Source organism: Ochotona princeps, chromosome 19, assembly GCF_030435755.1.
Source record: "Ochotona princeps isolate mOchPri1 chromosome 19, mOchPri1.hap1, whole genome shotgun sequence".
Taxonomy (NCBI): domain Eukaryota; kingdom Metazoa; phylum Chordata; class Mammalia; order Lagomorpha; family Ochotonidae; genus Ochotona; species Ochotona princeps.
Window position 1 is genome coordinate 31672643 of NC_080850.1, and position 21808 is coordinate 31694450.

Sequence of the window (21808 nt, forward strand, 5' to 3'; positions counted from 1 at the left end):
TAGCTGAACATCCCTAATATCAAAATCTGATATGTGAAACTTTCTGAGCAGCATGGCTCAAATTTCCTGGTTTTAGAGCATTTCTGATTTTCCATTTTTATACTGGAGCTGTTCAGCCTAGCCTACCATTTTATAGATGTGACTAAGGTTAAGTAACTTGCCCATGACCATGGATTTGTATCTCTACGAACCATGAGGCCAGCTTCTCCTCTCACCTTATAGCACCACTTGACTTCTGGTTTAACTTTTAGTTATACTGTGCCACACTAATTTGGCAGTATGTAGCAATGAACTCATCTGTCCCTGTAACTATGTGGCAGCATGCTGTGCCATATGCAGGGCTGAGCTGTCTTGAGAACAGAGGGATTCACTGTGCCTTAGTACCTCTTCAAAACTGCATTCCTAGTTTTTGTTGTTTTTTTAAAAACCAGGGAGTGGATCAGAAATGGAACAGCTGAGATATGAACTGGTGCCCATGCGATGGCGGCTTATAGGCAAAGAATTAGCCTGTTGAGCCATGTACTGTTCTCCCAAAGTGCTAGTTTGAGTCTCAGTATGTTCACTTCAATTCAGATTCCTGTGAAGCAGCAGATGATGGCTCCAAAGAAGGCCCAACTATCCATGCAGCAGACCTAGCTAAGCCCTGGTTACTGTCATAAATGGTGTATAGAAATTCTCAGTGTTGACTTGAAAGTAGATGAAAATAAACTTAATACTAACAATAACAACAACAAAAAAAGAGTATGAGCCATAACTACATGGCCTTCTTAACCTTTTTTGGCCCAATAAGCTCAAGGAAAGTCCTTGTAAAGGACAAAGACCAACCACACTGAAGTCAGGTCGCAATTACCCTGGTCAGCCTCGGACTCATCACGTGGCTATGACTGCTGACCCTGCAGTCCCAGGTGTTGAAGAATGGGGCAGCTGGGTTTATTTTACTGCAGTATTTTGGACAGATGCTGCAAAACTATACAGCTAACAACACACTTGCTATAGTTTTGACAAATCCTGCTCTCAGTGCATTATGTTGGCAGCCTTGTCCTAGACCCACACCAAGTGTCACCACTAAAGAGTCTGCATTCCAACACCAATAAACACAACCATCAGCTCAGTTCTACTATTATTTATTTTTTTAAATATTTTTGAAAAAATATAATTTTTTTACAATATTTTCAACTTAAACACTATTCACACTGAACACGTATGGCAGCTTAACCTACCCAAATATGAAGTTTAAGAAGCCAAAACTGTTCTAGCTTTGTTAAAAGAAAGGTTGTGCTGCAGACTATAGTGATGGTTAACAAAGCAAGGAAAAGCACCACTCAAATCATGTTAGAATCTCTGTTCAGTTGGATTATGTTTGCCGCTGGTCTTTATGTTAGACATCACAAGGGTATAGCTATGATGTAATTCTCGAGTCACATACTTCCTTGGACATTACATTAGGAGAATTCAGTATTTTTAACATGATAATATACCAGAAAATCCAGGATTGGTTCTCAACCGATCAACTGTTACCTTGTAACCCTGGTAACCAAAGACACATTTGTCTATAATGAATTATTTGAACTTAACACTTTGGGAGAAAAAAATTTTTTTTTGATAAGGACAAATGCAAATTTAAATCTTAACTGAGAAATCTACTGAACAATTAGAACTTAATTTACATTTATTCTTTTTTTTTTTTTAATGTTTAAGCATTAACAAGTTTTAATTAACCATACAGGACCAGTTTAGCCCCAAAACTGTGTAGTCATTTCTAAGATTTAGAGGTCAATTCACTGGGCGCTTTGTCACAACTTGCCTGGTGCTTCTTTCCTCGCTGTCTTCACATCAAGCCTTGGGGCTTGATTCTGTTTGCAGTCAATGTTCGAGAGCTTTTTACTTTATAACAGTCTCAGCACTTTTTATTAAGCATGCAAGACTAACAAAAACTTTGGCAATGCATAAGTGTAACACAGTGACAAGAGAGAGCTTTTACAATTAAGTCTTCTAATACTGCCTTCACAGTGTGGAAATTGTGCTACATCCACCAAAAGAGGGCCCCGTCTACTCAAATATTTTAGTACTTCACCCCAGGAACAAACTCCTTTGCATTTGGATTCAGATTGCTCTTGACCTGGAAAATAAGTACATAAAAAAAGCAAGTTCATTACAGATGGCTTCAGATACTGAGATGCATTCAACCTAGATCCACATGCAAAAATATCTTTCAAAAATGTCAAAAGCAAGAAGTCAGAGTATAAACGTACAGTTGATTCAAAAAGTCTATAGCAGAAAGAGGAGGGACCAAATGTAAATTATATACCACATAACAGCAACTTTCTGAAGAGGTCAAAGGAACTGAATTTAAACCTTACTTCACATAAGCTCAAGAAATAGTTCTGAACAACTTTACTGTGACACTTTCTTGATACTTTTAGATCTTGTGACCATGTTAAACAAATGCTGAAGTCCTAATTAAAATAAATGCAAAGATGCCGAACCATTAATTTTATTTTAAAATCCTCACAGAAAATATGGAGTTGTTTTTCTACAGTTGTTATCTTCTAATTCCCACAGGAAACATGATATGTAACAGGGAAAGAAAACTATCTGGGGAGCCAGAAGGTCTACGCCTGAAGCTCCTACTCTCCTCCACTGTCCTGTGGAAGCTGGGATAAACCACTCAGCATTCCCATCAGTTAGGGAAAAGAGAGAAACAGGCTAACAAGGCGTCTAGAGCGTCTAGAGACTTGGGTTATCATTCTGGGCCTAAATCCTTATTTTCCTTAGCAGACATCAGTGCATAGGAGGAACAGCTGCAAACTTCCCTATGCCATTCTGGATTGCAAGCAGCTAAAGATGAAAAGGAAACAGGACAGACTAGAGGCCTGAAATGCAGGCACACTGACAGGCTTTTACAATGAACAAGATTCCTGTGTTACTTACTTGAACAAGGACCAAACCATATTAAACATTCTGGAGCAATTATTTTCAGTTTCATAATTTATATACAAGAATTTCCTTGGATAGGATATATTCTCCCTTCCACCAAGGAAAACTATATTTTAAAACTGTTAGGTTTACATTAAAAAGTAGCACTCTGCAATATACAAAGTTCTGGCGGCTGCATAAGAAAGAGGATGAATCGAAGTAATCTGAAATAGCCTGAGTAGGAGAAATCAGTTTTTGCCATGGCATCACACTAAAGTAAATTGTAACTATACCTCAAGCACAGTAAACAGCCTTATTACTGCTATCAGAATGATCTGTAACATGACTAATGCAGCCATAAGCAAGTATGTCCTGAGACCACTCATATCATTCTGGCACTGCAAAGGCTGCGTCATGCGCCCTCTGTAGTCCTTTAGAAGAACTTCCCTGGCAGCCAGGCTGACTACAGTGTTTCTGGCCTGCCTTTAGAAAAATGAGCCTGCCTACACTGATCCTCCAGGTCTGATACAGAGCTGAGGAACAATTTTTGTTTTTAATACCTCACAGGTAACTATGGTATGTACATTAGAAAATCAGAGGAAACTTGCAAAATATGCCACAAAGACCACTAAGTAAATTCCAGGGAGCTATTCTGTATGAGCAGCTAGAGATTATAAACATGAACAAAACAGTTACTCCAGTGATGGAATTATCACTGGATAAAGATTCTACTTTAGTGCTGCTGTTTAGTAATCATAGTTCTAAAAAATACATTTACTGCAAGCATATCATTAGGAGTGAGACACTAGGAATAACTAAAAATGTAAATCTATTTGTGTCCTTTTTTCTGCCAAGAGCTTGTAAAATTCCTTAGTGAGTCACAATGCTAAGTGAACTGTGTACCCTCAGTGAGTACAGGTCTCAAAGGATCTCCAAACTTTAAAAAATCAAGTTTCACAAACACCATCAAATGTTTAGTAAGACAAGATTAAAACTTCTCCATCAAGCTATGTTTATATAGGCAAGTCATATGGTATTTTTTTGTTTAACTTTTAAACATTTTAACATCTGAGGCAATATCAAGACCAACAGGCAAGGTCCTGATTAGAAGAGGTGGCTAAGAAGTCTGTTAATGATCTAACTAACTCCACAGAACTGCCAGCAGTCAGTCTGTGTCACCAGCGTGACTGGGAGGCTCCCACTTCCACTCTAAGAGGCAGTGCGCGCTTTCTGGAGGGGAAAGATATGCGGAACTCTTCTTACACAGATGTTGGTTGCTTTTCCACTTATGGAAAAGATGAACTAGGATCTATAAAGATGAAAAATAACTTTTTTACCACAAGATCTTCCAGAGACGAGCCATCACTGATAACAAGGTCATTAAATTGGTCTTGGATTTGGTCCATAGTCTGTGGGAGATCTCGAGCTGGAATAAACCACTCGTGTTCTTCTTCCTCTTCCAGCATTTCTTGGAAACAGCGTTCAATAAATTCTTCTTCCCATAACTCCTCTTCTATCTAGGTTTGCAATAAGTAAAAGATAATTTATAGAGAATCTGGTAAAACAGCTCCAGGAAAAGCTTAAAATATTTTGAACTAAGTCACTTTAAAAACAATGTTACATATATGTTCTCTTTTGCTTCTGTGCTAAGAGGAAAACTACTCACCAAAAAGACCCTGGAAGGTCTATTTAGGGTTTTTTTTTTTTTTTTCCTTTACTCAGATAAGCAGAATATTCTCTTTACTCATTGAGAGTAGCAGCAAATAAGTAACAAAGGGAGGCTTCAAGGAGTATGTGTTTGCTGCTGCTTGGCAGTCCTGGAGTACCTAGGCTACAGCCCTGCTGTGAGCACTCTAAGAAGCAGGTGATAGCTCAAATAGTTGGGACCCTGCCACTCACATGGAAAACACAGGTGGAGTTCCTGGTCCAGGTGCAGCTGTTGGGGGCATCTAGGGAGTGAATTGGAGATTTACACAAAAGCTCTTTTGAAAGGCAGACACACACACATCTGATGGTTTACTTCTGAAATGTATATAATAACCAGGACTGGGAGAAGCCAAGGCTACGAGCCTGGAACTCAGTTCAGGTTTTCCACATTAAGTGGCAAGGACCCAAGTATACGAGTCATCATTTGCTTTCTCTCAGACTGCACAGTGCAGAAAGCCGGAATTGAAAGGGACTTGAGACTGAACCAAGGCACTCTGCCATGGGATAATAGGTGTCCCAAGTGGTATTTTTTTTTAAAGATTTATTTATTTTTATTGGACAGGCAGATACACAGACAGGAAAGATCTTCCTGTTCTGCTGGTTCACTCCTCAAGTGGCCAAAAGCTGGAGCTAAGCTAATGCAAAGCCAGGAGATAGGAGCTTCTTCTGGGTCTTCCACATAGGTGTAGGGTACGAAGGCTTTGGGCTATCCTTGACTGCTTTCCCAGGCCACAAGCAGAGAACTGGATGGGAGGAGCAGATGGGACATGAACTGATGCCCATATGGAATCCTGGCACGTGCGCGGCTAAGGACTTAGCTACTAGACCATCATGAGCACTGATTTAAGTCCCAGTTGATCTACTTTCAGTCTAGCTCCCTGCTAATTAAAATAAACAAATAGGGCTCGGCAGTGTGGCCTAGTGGCTAAGGTCCTTGCCTTGATCCCATATGGCCGCTGGTTCTAATCCCGGCAGCTCCACTTCCTCTCTGTCTCTCCTCCTCTCAGTATATCTGACTTTGTAATAAAAATAAAATAAATCTTTAAAAAAAAAAATAAATAAATAAACAAATAAAAAATATTTCTAAAAATCAAGAGTAAACTAGTTTAGTCTGATTTACTTCATTTTTATTGGAAAGTCAGATACACAGATAGGAGGCGAGATAGAGAGGAAGCTCTGCCATCCGTTGATTCACTCCCCAAGTGGTTGCAACAGCCAGAGCTGAGCTGATCTGAAGCCAGGAGCCTCCTTCATGTCTCCAACATGGGTAACGGGGTCCTAAGGCCTTGGGACGTCCTCAACTGCTTTCCCAGGCCACAAGCAGAGAGCTGGTTGGGAACTAGAGCTAGAGCAGCTGGGACATGAACTGGTGCCCATATGGGATCCCAGCGTGTGTAAGGTGAGGACTTAGCCAGTAGGCCACTGTACCAGGCCCTACTCTTAAATATTCATCATTTGGACATAGAGAAATGAAGTTACTACCAAAGCATTGATCAGGAGGGAAATTAGAAGATAGGAACAAACACACACACACAAAATGATAAAAGTTAACAATCATCAGTGTACTGAATATGCTTAAAAAAAAAAAAAAAAAACAAGGGTGGGCCCTGCACGGTGGTCTAGTGGCTAAAGTCCTCGCCCTACATGCGCCGGGATCCCATATGGGTGCCAGTTCTAATCCTGGCAGCTCCACTTCCCATCCAGCTCCCTACTTGTGGCCTGGGAAGGCAGTCGAGGACGGCCCAAATGGGAGACCCAGAAAAGCTCCTGGCTCCTGGTTTCGGATTGGCTCAGCTCCAGCCATTGCGGTCACTTGGGGAGTGAATCAACAGACGGAAGATCTTCCTCTCTGTCTCTCCTCCTGTCTGTATGTCTGCCTTTCCAATAAAAATAAATAAATCTTTAAAAAACAAAAAAAACCCCAACAACAATAATAAAAAGCAAAAACAAAAAGCAAACGTGGTGTCATTTTTTTTCAAAGCTAATTATATCAGAGACATCAGGTGAAAAACAGCTTCACTCTGCACCCTGAGATCTGCCTGTTTTGATTCCTAAATTCTCTTGACTTCAATACAGTAATCTCATTGGTAAAGGGCAGTTGTTTCCAAACCTGAGTGCTGAATGTAATTACCAAGAGTTTTTGAGCAACAGTTTCTCAGGCTCCACCTTCGTCCTGAATCAGAATCTCTAGGTGGGCCCGGAAACCAGCTCTGCAAGTAATTTCAGGGAGCAGTTAAATCTCGTAACCAGCATCTAAGTAAAGCAGAAGTGCATGTATGCATTTCTATTTATTTCATAGATAGCCAGATATTAAAAGAAAGAAAGAAAGAAAGAGAGAAGGAAGGAAGGAAGGAAGGAAGGAAAGAAAGAAAGAAAGAAAGAAAGAAAGAAAGAAAGAAAGAAAGGAAGGAAGGAAGGAAGGAAGGAAGGAAGAAAAGGAAGAAAAAAGAAAGAATTCAGGGGCTGGCATTACGGTGTAGCGAGTAAAGCTGCCGCCTTGTACGGACATTGGGTCCTGTCCCAGCTGTTTCACTTCTGATTCAGGTCTCTGCTAACGGCCCAGGAACAGCAGCAAACAGCTGCACCACTGCCCCACCATGACGGAACAGAATGCAGCTTTTGGCTTCAGCCTAGTCCTTGCTGGCCCCTGTGGCCATCTGAAGAGTGAACCGGACGATGGAAGATCTCTCTCTCTGTCATTTTTTCAAATCAATACATATTTTTAAAAAATTAAAAATGAATATTGAGGATTGTAATGGATTATAAAAAACAGGTTCATAAAACTAACTTGTCTGTTGAATTCCTCTTCATTCTCCATCCACATGTATTCTGCAAATGGATTGTCATCTTCGTGAGAATGACCGTTAATAATTACATCTTCATTGATGATGCTTGGGCTGGTACTGCTGCGACTTGGATCTTTCATGGTTGGCGTTAGTTGTCGTTTTTAACCTTAAAAGAAAATCAATCCAGTTATTAATTTTCCTCTTACCATGTATTACTACCAGGCATCACATTTAGATCTCAAAGCATGTCCTTTGTCTGTTCATGTCTTAAACTGTTTGTGAAAACTGAGAAATAGTAGCATGTGTTTGGTGTGGCAATTAAGAACTGCCTGGTACAAATGTCTCTTCTATCTTCTGCTCCGGATGCAGTTTCTTGAGGAGGAGGAACACGTTGGGAGGCAGCAGGTGTCCTTGCCCTTCAAGGCGTCCTTGACTGAGTTCTGAGCACCTTGCTTCACTGGCCTCAGTTGTTGAGGACATTCTGGGAATGACCCAGTGAACAGAATAACTCTGTCTACCTATCTCTGCCTTTCAAATAAATGACAATAAATTTTAAAAATTGACATGGTTCATACGCCACAAAATTTGCCACTTTACATTATCTACTGTATTGGTTTTTGTAAGGTTTGCAACCATCACAACTACATGAATTCCAGAACATTTTTTTTTTTTTAAGCATTCTAAAAACAAACCCTGTACCCATTAACAACCATTCTCCATAGTTCCTGGCAACCACCAATCTTATCTCTCCACAAACCTGCCTATTCTGGACATTCATTTAAACAGAATTTTAGAACATATGGCTGCTCGTGAATGGCTTTTTCCATTCACATTTTCAATTACCTTTGTTTAGCATATATTAGCACTTCATTCTCTTTTACTGCCAAATATTATTCATATATATACATCCACATATCAACTGAAGAAAATCTGGACTTTTCTGCCTTTTGGCTATTATGGGTAATACTATGGACATCTGTGTTCAAGTTTTATAGGAACATGTTTTTAGTTCTTGTGTATATACTTACAAGTATGTTCTATTAATGTTAGCATTTTAGTTGTACATTTTCAACTGTGGTGGAAAAAATGAGTGGAAAAAGGTGACTGTCCTCCTCTTGACCACCAAACACACTTCTCACTCCAAATCCTTTCCTCAAAAGAGACCACAATTAATATTTTTTATATATTTTCCCCCAAAAGTACATGCATATGCAGTAATAAATTCCTCCCTCAACAAAATCATATGAATGTAGGTATTAGGACCAAACTCACCTGATGTAGGTATGAAGATTAAACTCATTTTAATAATGAGAAAATTAAGTGTTAAGTAATTTGTTTCAGTTTATGTATCTACTAAATAATGGTAAAATTCAAGTCAAGGTGGCTTTACTATTTTCTAAATATTTGTTTTCATCTACCTGAAAGGCAGACAGAAGATTGTGTGTGTGTGTGTCTATGTTAGCTGTATGTGTTTCTATATTCTTGTTCACCTCCCAAATGCTTGCAAGAGTCAGGGCTGGGACAAGCCCAGCCAGGAACCTCAAACTCTACCCTGGCATCCCATGTGGAAGGGGGAAGTCCCAATCACTTGAACTACTATCTGCCACCTCTCAGTTACTGTGACTGGACCAGCAATATGCATAGTGCGAGCCATGGCAGAGAGAATGCTCAGTTTTCATTAGAAACCATGGATACCACAGGAATCATACTCAAAATGCCAAGAGGAAAAAACTGAACCAAGAAATCCATGTCTTGGCAAAACTATCCTTTCAAATGTCAAGAGGAAATCCAGTCATTCCCAGAAAAACAAAACTCAAGCATTTGTCATTTGCAGGTCTGCCAAATAAAAAAACCTAAAATGAGTCATTCAAGCGGAAATGAAAGATTAGTAGACATTAATGTGAATCCACACACAGAAATAAAGAAACCTAACTATACAAGCAAATACAAAACAGGGTAATAATATATTTCTGGTTTGTGACTCTTCTTTTTTATGACTTAAAAGACAAATGTATGAAACAATTATAAATTAAGATTAACAGGCATACAATGTATAAATTTATACTTTATCAGCAACAAGGGGGAAATGACAGCTATATTAACTTTTTAAAATGGTAAGTATTAATTCTAACTTATTGGTACAAAGGAAAACACTAATAATCCCCAAGAGGGTATCTAGGAGCCAGTGCTGTGGTATAGCAAGTAAAGCTGCGTCCCATAAGGGCACTGATTCAAGTTCTGCCTGCTTCATTTTCCATCCAGCTCCCTGCAATTGGCTGGGAAAAACAATGGGAGATCGCCAAGCGTGTGGGCCTGATACCCACATGAAGTATCCTCTTAAAAGAGGTAAGAGCTGGGCCCTGTGCGGTAGTCTGCTGGCTAAAGTCCTCGCCTTGCATGCGCCAGTTCTAATCCCAGGGGCCCTGCTTCCCATCCAGCTTCCTGCTTGTGGCCTGGGAAAGCAGTCCAGGATGGCCCAGTCTTGGGACCCCACACCTGCGTGGGAGACCCGGAAAAGGCTCCTGGTTCTGGATCAGCGCAGCTATGGCCACTGTGGCCACTTGGGGAGTGAACCATCAGATGGAAGATCTTTCTCTCCTCCTATCTGTATACCTGCCTTTGCAATAAAAACAAATAAACCTTAAAAAAAAAAAAGAGGCAAGAGCTAGGACAAGTTATCAGTTTCACTATATTCTGGTTAGGTAGGAATACTTTTTCCTATCAATGCTGCTTGAAAGTCTGCAAACCTTTTTAATTTACAAACTAAAGTTTTTGTCAAATTCAGTCTTCAGTTGTTTAGCCCTACCTACTGAAATGCCTCTTAGACATACTGGCTGACAGTAGTAAATTTATAGTCTCTATGAAATATTTAAATAAGGTGTAAGCTCTTAGACTCTATCACATTTCTTTTTAGCATTATCTTTGTTAAAATAAGGTTATAGTTTAAAAATTTTATCTTCATCTTATTTGAAAAGCAAATAGATTCAGACAAACATCTTCCACATACAGGTTCACTCCCCAAGGAACTAAAACATCGAGGGGGTGGGCCAAGCCGAAGCCCAGAGATGGAGATGGAACCGGCCGCGCCTCCCACAGTGGAGGCAGGAAGCCAAGCATTCAGCCCATCACCTGCTGCTCCCCAAGAGAGCGCCTTACTAGAAAGCTGCATCAGTGAGCTGACTTGAGTCGAGCGTCCCGTGAGTGCCTGGATGAGCTGTCTTCTGATCCAGCTCCTTAATAATGTGCCTGGGGAAACAGTGGAACACAGCTCAAGGACTCCTGCCCTCAGCCTGATTTGGTCCTGGCGGTTGGGAGCCATGGGGGAGTAAACCAGCTGATGGAGGGTGTATCTGTCTCTCTGTTTCAAATACAAAAAAAAAGAAAAATCCCATCAGTTTCTCTTTTCCACTCAGAAGTTTGAGAGGCAACACTGAAGGCTCAGGAAGTGGGGTTCCTGGCCTACCCCAGCGCTCGCAGTTGCTGGAACTTGGGACACTGAATCAACAGACAGCAGCAGCATCTCTCTTTGCCTCTCAAGTAAGTGAATTTTAAACAATAGCAATGAATTAGGTTCAAGTTCCAGCTATACTGTTAACCACCAACAGGACCGACCTGAGCATGTCACTATATCACAGGCCGCAAGCTTAATGGCCAGGAACAGAATATCAGATCTAAATTCAAGCAATTACGAGCTATGTGATACTGGGTAGGTTATCTCACACGTCCCCTTTATCTTCCTTTTATAGAAATGTTAAGTATTAACTTGGTTAATATTTGCGAAAGCTCTTAGAGAAAGTGACAAGGCCAGGGCAGTGGCTAATCCCCAGCTTGCAAGCACCAGCAATACACACGAGAACTGGTTCACATCCCAGTTGGCCCACTTTCTTCCATCCGCCGACTCACTCCCCAAGTGACCTTAATGGCCGGTGCTGCACCGATCCAAAGCCAGGAGCCAGTAACTTCCTCTAGGTCCCACACGGGTACAGGGTCCCAAGGCTTTGGGCCGTCCTCGACTGCTTTCCCAGGGCACAGGCAGAGAGCTGGATGGGAAGCAGGACTGCTGGGATTAGAACCGGAGATCATATGGATCCCAGCGCGTTCAAGATGAGGACTTTAGCCACTAGGCCATGCCGCCGGGCCCCCCTTTTTAAAAGATGTATGTATTTTTGGGCCCGGCGGTGTGGCCTAGTGGCTAAAGTCCTCACCTTGAACACACCGAGACCCCATATGGGCGCCGGTTCTAATCCCGGCAGCTCCACTTCCCATCCAGCTCCCTACTTGTGGCCTGAGAGGGCAGTCAGGTTGGCCCAATGCTTTGGGACCCTGCACCTGTGTGGGAGACCTGGAGGAGGTTCCCGGCTCCTGGCTTCGGATTGGTGCAGCACCGGCCATTATGGTCACTTGGGGAGTGAATCATCGGAGGGAAGATCTTCCTCTCTGTCTCTCCTCCTCTGTATATCTGACTTTCAAATAAAAATAAAAATAAATCTTAAAAAAAAAAAGATGTATTTATTTTTATTGGAAAGGCAGATCCACAAAAACGAGAGACAAAGATCTTCCATCCACTGGTTCACTCCCCAAGTGGCAACAATGGCTGGATTTAGCCAATCTGAAGCCAGGAGCCAGGAGCTTCTTCTAGGCTTCCCATGTGAATGCAGGGTCCCAAGGCCCTGGGCCATCTTCAACTGCTTTGCTTTCCCAGAACACAAGCAGAGAGCCTGATGAGAAGCAGAGCAGCTGGGACATGAACTGGTGCCTACATGGGATCCGAGCACATGCAAGGCAACAGTGCCAGGTCCCTAGCTGTTCCACTTTTAATCCAATTTTCTACTATGGCATGGGAAAGCACACAGGATGGCCCAAGACCTTGGGCACCCACATCCACGTAGGACAGTTGGGGGGGGGGAGTGGTTAGAAGAGGTATTAAAGGTGAACTCCTGGCTCCCAGCTTCAGATTAGCTCAGCTTGCTCTGGCCACTGCAGTCTTTTCAAGAGTTAACCAACAGATCAAAGAGATCTGCTTCTCCTCTTTCTGTTAAAAGAAAAAAAAAAAAAAAAAAAAAGACATTTCTAAAAGCTCACAGAAATAGTTGCTAAATAAAATAATCTCTCAAGCTTTTTATTCAACTTTGAAACAGGCAAGCTAGGGTAATCCTCTGCCTGCACGTGCCAACACCGCATATAGGTACCAGGTTCATGTCCTGGCTGCTCCACTTCCAGCCCAGCTCCCTGCTTATGGCCTGGGAAATCAGTGGAGGATGGCGCTAAGTCGGCCTTTACAATAAACAAACACCAGGCAAGATAAAACTGGCTTTACCACAATGTTGTGCAGCCGGTTCAGCCTCTGCCTTTGACATTAGCGCCCCACACTGCTGCACTGGTTTGATACCAGGATGCTCCATTTCTGACCCAGTTCCCTGCTATGTTCCTGGAAAAGCAGCAGAGGACAACACCAGTTTGGGGGCCCTGCCACCAGCATGGGAGACTGGGCGGCTGCTGGATCCTGGTTTCACCTTGGCCTAGTTCTGCCTGTCTTGAGCAGTGAACTCGTAGGAATTTGTCTTTCCCTTTCTCTGTCACTCTGCCTTTCAAATAAATATTTTTTTTGTTTTATTCATTTATTTGAGGGTAGAGTGACAAAACAGGACTGCCAAAGAGACAGAGCAAGATCTTCCATCCTCTGGCCGATCTTTAAACGGCCAGGTTGGTCAAGACTGGGCTGGGTGGAACTCAGCAGCCAGACAGCATCCAGGTCTCCCACGAGTGAGAGATGCATCACCCTCCACTCTTCCTCTAGCAGAGAGCTGGATCTGAAGTGCAGCAACTGGGACTGGAACCGGCACTCAAACGGGATGCTGGTGTTGCATATTCATCACAATAAGTTAATCTTCTAAAAAACAAAATAAAATCGGCCCGGCAGCGTGGCCTAACAGCTAAAAGTCCTCGCCTTGAACGCCACGGGATCCTATATGGGCGCTGGTTCTAATCCCGCAGCTCCACTTCCCATCTAGCTTCCTGCTTGTGGCCTGGGAAAGCAGTTAAGGTCGGCCCAAAAAGCTTTGGGACCCTGCACCCACATGGGAGACCTGTAGGAGGTTCCTGGCTCCTGGCTTTGGATCAGCACAGTACCGGCCGTTGCAGTCACTTGGGGAGTGATTAATCAGACGGAAGATCTTCCTCTCTGCCTCTCCCCCTCTCTGTATATCTGACTTTGTAATAAAAAATAAATAAATCTTTAAAAAAAATAAAATCGCTCTACAGGGCAGACACAGAGCTGTTGTAGGGAATTCCAAACCGCATGCCAATGTCACTCTTGAGTCCCAGCACACATCTTCCTGCTAAGGCATCCTGGGAAGTAGCAGCTGATGACTCCAGGACCCAGGTTTCTGCCTCCTGCATGGAAGACCCAAATGGAGCTCCTGGTGCCTGGTTTTTGCCTGGCTCAGCCCTGGCTAGATTTCAGGAATGTACCACCAGGAGGGCAGTGTTGTGGTGCAGTGAGTTAGGCTACCAACGATGACACCAGAATCCCCTGAGTGCTTGTTCAAGACCCAGCTGCTTCGCTGCGCACCCAGCTCCCTGCTAATGGGCCTGGGAGAACAGCAGAGGATAACTGAAGAGCTTGGAGCCCTGCACCATCCAGAGAAAACCAGATGGAGTGCTGGGCTGCTGGTTCCAGCCTGGCCGACAAGCGGCTGCTAGAGCTCTCTCAAGAGTGAGCCAGCCATTACTATTCTAACTCTGCCTTTCAGGTAAACAAATTTTAAAAAGGTTTTTAAATTAGCAAAAAAAAAAAAAAAAAAAAAGTACAAAAGTACATCACAAGGGGCAGGGGCTTATTTTCCATCTGCTTTAATCCCCACAATATCCCCCGCACTGCTGCACTGACAGTAGGTATTTCAATTTCATTAGAACTGGAATATCATCCTACAATCATAAAAGAATAAACCCGAGTAAGACGCTGAGTGTGTATTCAAGAAAAGCCTGCCTGTTGAATTTCCCTTCCTGGAGGGTAGGAATGACCCATGTTGTGTGTTCTGAAGCATTACATAGCAGCATTAACCATTCTGGCCCATCTACTCTCTACCTCTCATTCCTTAAACATTTAAACAAGCTATAACTTTTGACAAGTTGCTGTGACAGGTGTGAATCATAATTTTGTTCAAGGTCACAATAAAGTAACATAAATAGCATTTGCCTCAAATGCCCTGTCTTTCCAAACCAGAAACAGAACACAAACAGCAAATACTGTTTTTACTATTTCTTTTTTTACATAAAGATTCTCTGTAGCTGTAAACATAACCACCGGCCAATCACATTTTCAAGGTTCTTTAATGAAAATGCAAGTCTGTTACAAATTTCACTTGAGCATCTAACAGGGCCATCACAGTAGGCGACAAGACCAGCCAGCCGGTACATGCAAAGTGGGAACCTGCCTTCTGCTGAAACGAATGTCAAAAGCTGCCAGCTGTGAGGTACCCCCACCTCCCCACCCCCGTCCCAAGGAAAAGGGGAAGCAAAGTTTTTTCTAGAATTAGTAATTCTCAATGGCTGCAAAACCAGGTAGAGCCAGACCACAAGAGGAGACAGGTAGTACAGTCTCCTCTGGGTAGTCGTGAGGAATTAGCGCTGCCGGCTGTTTGCACCGTGTCCACAGCCTTGATTCATTTAGTGGTCCTCCGGGGGCGGTGGTCGGGAGGGCGGGAAGCAAGCATCCAGACTCACGCCTGGGGGGGTGGGAGCGGGGTGGGCAGTCCCGACGACCCTGTCACCTGGAGCACGCGATCCGAGGCCGAGCCAGCTGCAGGTCCGGCGGCGGCGGTGGCGGGGGGTGCCCCAGGACCCGGCCCGGCCGGCTCGTCCTCCCTGCGCGCCTCGGGCCCCCCAACCCCGGCCTCCGCGGGACCGCGCAGGCGCAGCGGCCCCGGGCGGCGCGTGGCGACGCGCAGGCGTCAAGTGGGCAGAAACAATGAGCTTTGTTGCCGAGGCGGCGGAGGGGGTACGGGCGAGGGGAACGGGGTGCCGGGCCCCCCGGGAGCACGCATGGCTGGGGCGGGGAGGGCAGCCAGCGGGGCGACTGTGCTATCCCGACAGCCATCGCGCGCCACGAGGACCCGGATAGAGAGCTACGAGATCCAAATTATAAATAATGACAATGGGAAGGGGGGGAGCGACGGCCATTTCTCGGAGAAGAAAAGAGACCGAGCCGACCCTCGCACATCCCTCAGATTCGGCAAGAAAGAAAGCAGGGCAAGCGACGACAGGACGGGGTCCGGCGGCCAGTCACCCGGGGGGCACCCAGGAGACCCCGCAGCCGTCGCCAGGGTGCTGTCCCTCAGCTGCACCCCAACTTGCTGCTCCGCCCGAAGGGAACCCTCACCCAGTGAATGGCAGCGGGGACGGCAGCCAACGAAACCTGTCGGCCTTCGCGGATCTCCACAGGCAGCGCCGCTCCCCCGCTCGACGTGCGCTTCGCCCGCCGCCTCCCTGCTCCAGTCCAAACAAACACCCAACCCGGAAATGACTTCACTTCCGCCGCCCTGGCCCCGCCCCCGTCCCGTCAGCGCTGCCCTCCGGGGCCGCTAGAGGGCGGGCGAGAGAACTCGCCGACAGAGCTGTGCCCATTTCCTGAGCTGCCCACTGGTGCCAGCGCAGCAGCCGCTCCGCGACCCGGAAGCTGGACCGCGGGGTACACCCGCAGCGCGGGAGCCTTTTCTGCGAGCTCGCGGACATCAGCTGACCCTAGGGGAAGGTGGGATAAGCAAGTTGAGGGAGCTGGGGGCTGAAAATACCTTGACAAACGCACGCACATCTACATATAAGTATTAAAGTTACAGGACTCCCATCTAGATGCCGCCACAGAAACAAAACCTGTAATAAATACAATCTACCTGCAATTGCAGGCCCCTTTTCAGGGTGCACCTTTGTACTTGGAGACCAAGTAGCTTCTTCTGGACACTGAGAGGAAATGCCCATCTAATCTGAACGGGTTGAAGAATCACCCAATCTATAATCCTGGATGCACTGGCTCCACACATTGTTTATAACTGTGCCCCTTGCTCTCACTGGAAAGTCCCCTGGTGTATTTTGGTGACACTAAGCAAAGTTAAGAATAGAATCCTCACCTTGCACGCACCGGGATCCCATATGGGGGCCAGTTCTAATCCCGTGGCTCCACTTCCCACCTAGCTCCCCGCTTGTGGCCTGGGAAGGCAGTCCAGGATATCCCAAAGCCTTGGGACCCTGTCCCTTGTGTGAGAACCAGTAGGGGCTCTGGGCTCCTGGCTTCAGATCAACGAAGTCTTGGCCATTGCAGCCAGTTGGGGAGTGAATCATCAGTCGGCAGATCTTCCTCTCTATATATCTGACTTTCCGATTTTTTTTTTAAAAAAGCGGGCGAATCTGGATGCTAAAGTGTGTATCCTTCAGATCTGAAAGGGGACACAATACTCTCTTGCTTCTTATCAGATATTGAGGAACACAAGACGCAAAGCATGTTTTACTAATACACAATTTTGATAATCCATGTGCTTATAGTACTCCAGAAAATTTACTTCAAGGCTTGAATCCAGAAACAGGGTTACTTTTCTTCTAGATTATTAGTTTTGGGCAAGAGATGCAAACAAACGGTGTCTTACCCTACTCTCCTGATCAACCACATTGTCCACATTTACAGCGTGTCCTAAACTGCAGAGTTGTGTTTTGGGTTGGTTGTCAACCCATAATACAGCTCTGGAGGAAGCAGGTGATGTCTATCAGTTTATGGTGTGTAATGCATTTGAGAGCTGGGGCAAACAGAACTAAAATCAACATGTTTAGTTTACCTGTAGTTAACCCAGAAACTTGAAAAAAAAATTATCTGTAAAGGCAGATTTAGAGAGGACAAAGATCTTCTGTCTGTTGGTTCACTACCCAGATGGCCTTAATGGCAGGAGCTAAGCCACTAAGCCAATCTGAAGCCAGGAGCCAGGAACTTCTTCCAGGTCTTCCACGTGGGTTCAGGGTCCCAAGGCTTTGGGCTTTCGTGTACTGCTTTCCCAGGACACAAACAGGGAGCTGAATGGGAAGTGGAAGAGCCAGGACATGAACTGGCACCCATACAGGATCTTGGCACATGCAACATGAGGATATAGCCACTAGGCTACGGTGGTGGGCACAACCCATACACTTTTAAAAAAGCTAATCATTAGGGGCTGGCACGATGGTTCAATTAGCTAATCCTTCACCTGTAAATGGCAGCATACATTAATTCAGTTCTGTGTTCCAGCTGCTCACTTCCCATCCAGCTCCCTGCTCCTGGCCAGGAAAATAGCAGAGACGCAAAGGAAATTCCCGGCTGTGGATCAGTTCAGCTCTCCGGCTGTTGTAGCCATGTGGGGAGTGAACCAGCGGATGGAAGATCTGTCTCTCCTCTGTAAATCAGCCTTTCCAATAGAAGATACTGGGAAAAAAAAAAAAAAAAAGCCAGTGGCCAAGAACCTCAGCTTGCATGTGCCAGGATCCCATATGGGTGCCAGTTCTAATCCTGGCAGCTCCACTTCCCAACCAGCTCCCTGCTTGTGGCCTGGGAAAGCAGTCGAGGATGGCCCAAAGCTTTGGGACCCTGCACCCGCATGGGAGACCCGGAGGAGGTTCCAGGTTCCCGGCTTCGGATCGGCGCAGAACCGGCCGTTGCAGCTCACTTGGGGAGTGAATCATCGGACGGAAGATCTTCCTCTCTGTCTCTCCTTCTCTCTGTATATCTGACTTTGTAATAAATCTTAAAAAAAAAAAAAAACTTAGTCAAGGGCTAACATTGTGGTAGAGGGGCTAAAGTCACTGCTTGTAATGGTGACATCCCATATGGTTTGAGCCTGGTTGACCCCTGGATCTAGTGGCCATCCTGAGTGATTCAGCAGATGTCAGATTTCTCTCAAGACAGATAAATTGATCATGAAGTAACTGAATCTGTGATTTTAGTAACCTATATCACTTCACTATGGTGTTATCGAAAAACACTTGTGAAACAGTGTCTCTGTGAACCAAAACTGTCGCTTCCTCCACATGCAAGAATAATCTGAATTTCCAGGTTATGGTTTAGTTCACCTTTGTGAACAATACAGTTGATGAACCTGAGGTTCCCCTTGCCATCCTCTACACACAAGGAACCTCTGCTCACTTGCAAGTTGAGTTTACAGAGTGATGCCTTCAGCCTGGCATGATAGGTCTGTGGCTAAGTCCTCATCTTGCAAGTGTCAGGATTCAATATGAGTGCCAGTTCATGTCCCAGCTCCTCCATTTCCCGTCCAGCTCCCTACTTATGGCCTGGGAGAGTAGAGGATGGCCTACAACTCTGGGACTCTGCACCCTCATGGAGACCTGGAAGTAGCTCTTGACTCTTGGCTTCGGACTGGCTCAGCTCCAGCTACTGCAGCTACTTGGGGAGTGAACCCCTACACTTGACTGAAATCCTGTTTTTCACAGACAAAAGGTCTTCGTTTCACTGATTCACTTCACAAAAGCCTTTGATGTTGAGGGCTAAGCTGGAGCCTACAATTTCATCCAGATCTCGCCATAGTTTGACAGCAGCGGTAACGACAATTAGAAAATTAGGAGGTAGCACTCAAGTTTCATAGTCCCTATACCAAAAACTGAGGACTCTTTATAGAAGTAGACCAAATGCTGTGGATGAAGTAATCAGCATCTTAACTGCCTTTGGGTTTTTCAGCCAACTCAATGGAAAAAAAGGAAATCACATATTTAAGCCTCAAAAATAGCATCAGATTCTATACTGGCATTGGTAAGTCCTGGTTGTTCCACAATGGATACAGAGCTCTGCTAATTCTCAGTGATTTGGACAGGCTCAGCCCTGGCTGTCCCAAGCATCTAGGGAGTGAACCAGTGGATGAAGAACTCTTCTAGCTCTGCCTTTCAAATAAATTCTTTAAGAAAAATAAAAAGCACTGTTTTAGTCAAAGGCAGGGCACTGGCTAAGCCTGGTTTATCTAAAAAATTAACTGAGTCCTTAGCTCAATACAGTATAAATTCATGGTAGTATTAGTTACACTGAGGTGACTGAAAATTAACTTATACTAGCACTGATACAGAATGTAGGTATCACAAGCAGTGCCTTAAGCCATTGCCCCACAATAGCTACAAGTTACCATATAAAGCTGGGAGGTTTCAGCCTAGCAGCTGAGCTGCCACTCAATATGCTCACATTCTACACAAGTGTGTCTGCATTCACCCACAAAACACACTGTGGGACAAAGCAATTAAGCTGGGTTCCAGTGGTTGGTGGGGGAGACCTGAGCTAATGGCTTAACCTCATTTCTCATAAGCATCTGGAGAGTGAACCAGAGGATGCAAGCTGTTTCAAAAACATAAAAATTCAATAAAGGGGGCTGTGCCTGTGGTCCAGGCATCCCATAAGGTCACTGGCTCAAACTTGGCTGATTAACTTATAATACAGCTCCCTGCTAATGTGCCTGGGAAAGGAGCAGAGGATGCCCCAAGTCCTTGGCCCCTGCAATCACCCATGAGGGAGACACAGAAGCAGCTTCTGGCTTCTGGATGACTCAGGTCTGGCCCTTGTGGCCATTTGGGTAGTCAACCAGCAATGGAAGACTGAACTCTCTCCCTATGAAGCACTTTCAAGTAAATAATCTTCGGGGGAAAAAAAACCCAAAAAGCTGTAGTTAACATAAATCTTATTTTTATCCAATAACTTGTGGCTTTTTACAGAAACAGTCCCAGATATGCCAGTTAGTTCTATATGAAGTAATTGTCAATCACATTAAATTTCAACAACTTCAACATTACTAAGTTTTTTCATTAGTTTTTATGTTGTGGTGAGAAAGGTGGACAATGAATAAAAAATCAGAGAGGGGGAAGATAACAAATATCCCAAAACATGATGGTTCTGCCTCAATAACCTTCCATAAAAATTGTGACATCCCCCTATAAAAAGTAGAAATTCTGGCCCAAATGGTGGGCATTTGAGCTAATGGTTAAAACTTTAATAAAGATGTCTGCATGCCTTATTAAGGGTACTTCGATTGTCACCCTTAGGGGAAACCACAATCCCGTTCCTGGCTTGTGTCCTAGCTCAATATGGAGCAATTCCAAGCAAATGGGAGGACTTTCAGGCCCAGAATGATCGCTCAATGGCTAAATTCTCTCAAGTGCCAGGATCCCATATTGTGGAATCCCAGCTGCCCCACTTTTGATCCAGCTCCCTGCCAGTGACCTGGGAAAACAGTGAAGAACAACAGCCCAAAATCTTGGGACCAGGAAACTGCTTGGGAGACTTGAAGAAGCTCCTGGTTCCAGATGTGCTTAGCTCCGCCTGTTGGGAGCCATTTGGGAAATAAGCCAGTGGATGGAGGATTTTTCTCATTCTTTCTGTAAGTCTGATAGCCCTTTCCAATAAAAAAAAAAAAAAGGCATCTTAAAAAAAGAGGACTCTGAAGTACTTCTGGCTACAAAAAAATTGTACTTAAAATGAAGGTTAGAACTCGTATCTAGTGTTCTAATACTAGCTGCTTCCAACAACCTTCATCCTTGCTTGATAGCACATGAAATTTATCAAGAAAGATCATCCAGAACATAGCAATTAAAAATTCTGAGGCCCAGCAAGGCTGAGACTAGAGATTGATAGTAAGACTCAGTAGCACTGGTCAGAGTTCGCATAACTATTTGTGCACTTGTCTAAAAACCTGTCTTCATTTGATATTTGTAGAACACTTGTCAGAGTAGAATTCCTTAAATGAAACCAGTTTGGACCTGGCACAGTGTCCTAGTAGCTAAAACCCTCGCATTGCAAGTGCCGGGATCCTATACGGGCACTGGTTCTAATCCTGGCAGCCCTGCTTCCCATCCAGCTCCCTGCTTGTGGCCTGGAAAAGCAGCTGAGGATGGCCCAAAGCCTTGGGACCCTGCACCCGAGTGGAAGGTCCAGAAGGGAAATCCTGGCTTTGTATGAGCTCAGCTCCGGCTGTTGCGGCCACTTGGGGAGTAAATCAATGGAATGAAGGTCTTTCTCTTGGTTTCTCCTCTGTGTATATTTTTTTGATAAAAATAAATTTTAAAAAAACAAAAACAACTAAACCATTTATATAAACAGCTCAGAGTCCTAGCCCAAAACTATCAAATTCAGGGAAAATTTTAGCCTTCAGCTATGCTCAACCAGTTTCAACAATAAAGTTGCTCCTATGTTTGTTCAAGCTATCTTTTAAAAGTCTCCCATTTTGTTTTTACCAGCTTATTCCCTAAACATTACCAATTGGCAGAGATGGATGAGGTTAAGCCAGGAGCTGGGAGCCCCGATGGCAGGAAACAATTTTCTTGAGGTACGTACTACTTCCTATGGTACAGAAAACTGTATCGGAAGAGCAGTTTAGAGGTGAACCAGGAACACT

General features: G+C 44.4%; 2 protein-coding genes across 7 annotated transcripts in view; one reads left to right on the top strand and one right to left on the bottom strand.

The window, feature by feature from the left end:
- LOC101519929 (stimulator of interferon genes protein) overlaps positions 1-17976 on the top strand; it is a 118730-nt gene extending 100754 nt beyond the window's left edge. The window contains exon 8 of the mRNA XM_058677803.1: positions 17959-17976. The gene's annotated coding sequence lies outside the window, so the exon portion shown is untranslated. The remainder of the gene's footprint in view (positions 1-17958) is intronic.
- On the bottom strand, positions 1109-15946 carry PAIP2 (poly(A) binding protein interacting protein 2). Of its 6 annotated transcripts, none has more exons than XM_012927434.3 (5): positions 15790-15929; positions 8438-8556; positions 7412-7575; positions 4254-4433; positions 1109-2119 (listed from the first exon to the last, which is right to left on the bottom strand). In XM_012927434.3, the coding sequence occupies exons 3-5, from the start codon at positions 7547-7549 to the stop codon at positions 2063-2065; spliced, it is 375 nt and encodes a 124-aa protein (XP_012782888.1). In that variant the 5' UTR covers positions 7550-7575; positions 8438-8556; positions 15790-15929; the 3' UTR covers positions 1109-2062. The 6 variants fall into 6 exon arrangements, with proteins under 6 accessions (XP_012782888.1, XP_012782889.1, XP_058533792.1 ...); XM_012927435.3 differs by having other exon boundaries at positions 8438-8481; positions 15790-15904; XM_058677809.1 differs by lacking the exon at positions 15790-15929 and adding an exon at positions 15182-15331.
- Positions 17977-21808: the final 3832 nt, after the last annotated feature.

Bases quoted from the DNA above. Each gene is read 5' to 3' on its own strand.
- PAIP2 (XM_004586463.4), bottom strand. From the start codon at position 7,549: ATGAAAGATCCAAGTCGCAGCAGTACCAGCCCAAGCATCATCAATGAA. The intron at 4,434-7,411 runs GTTAGTTTTATG...TTGCAAACCTAG, and splicing joins AAGAGGAATTCAACAGACAA to ATAGAAGAGGAGTTATGGGA. The intron at 2,120-4,253 runs GTAAAAAAGTTA...CTTATTTTCCAG, and splicing joins CGTCTCTGGAAGATCTTGTG to GTCAAGAGCAATCTGAATCC.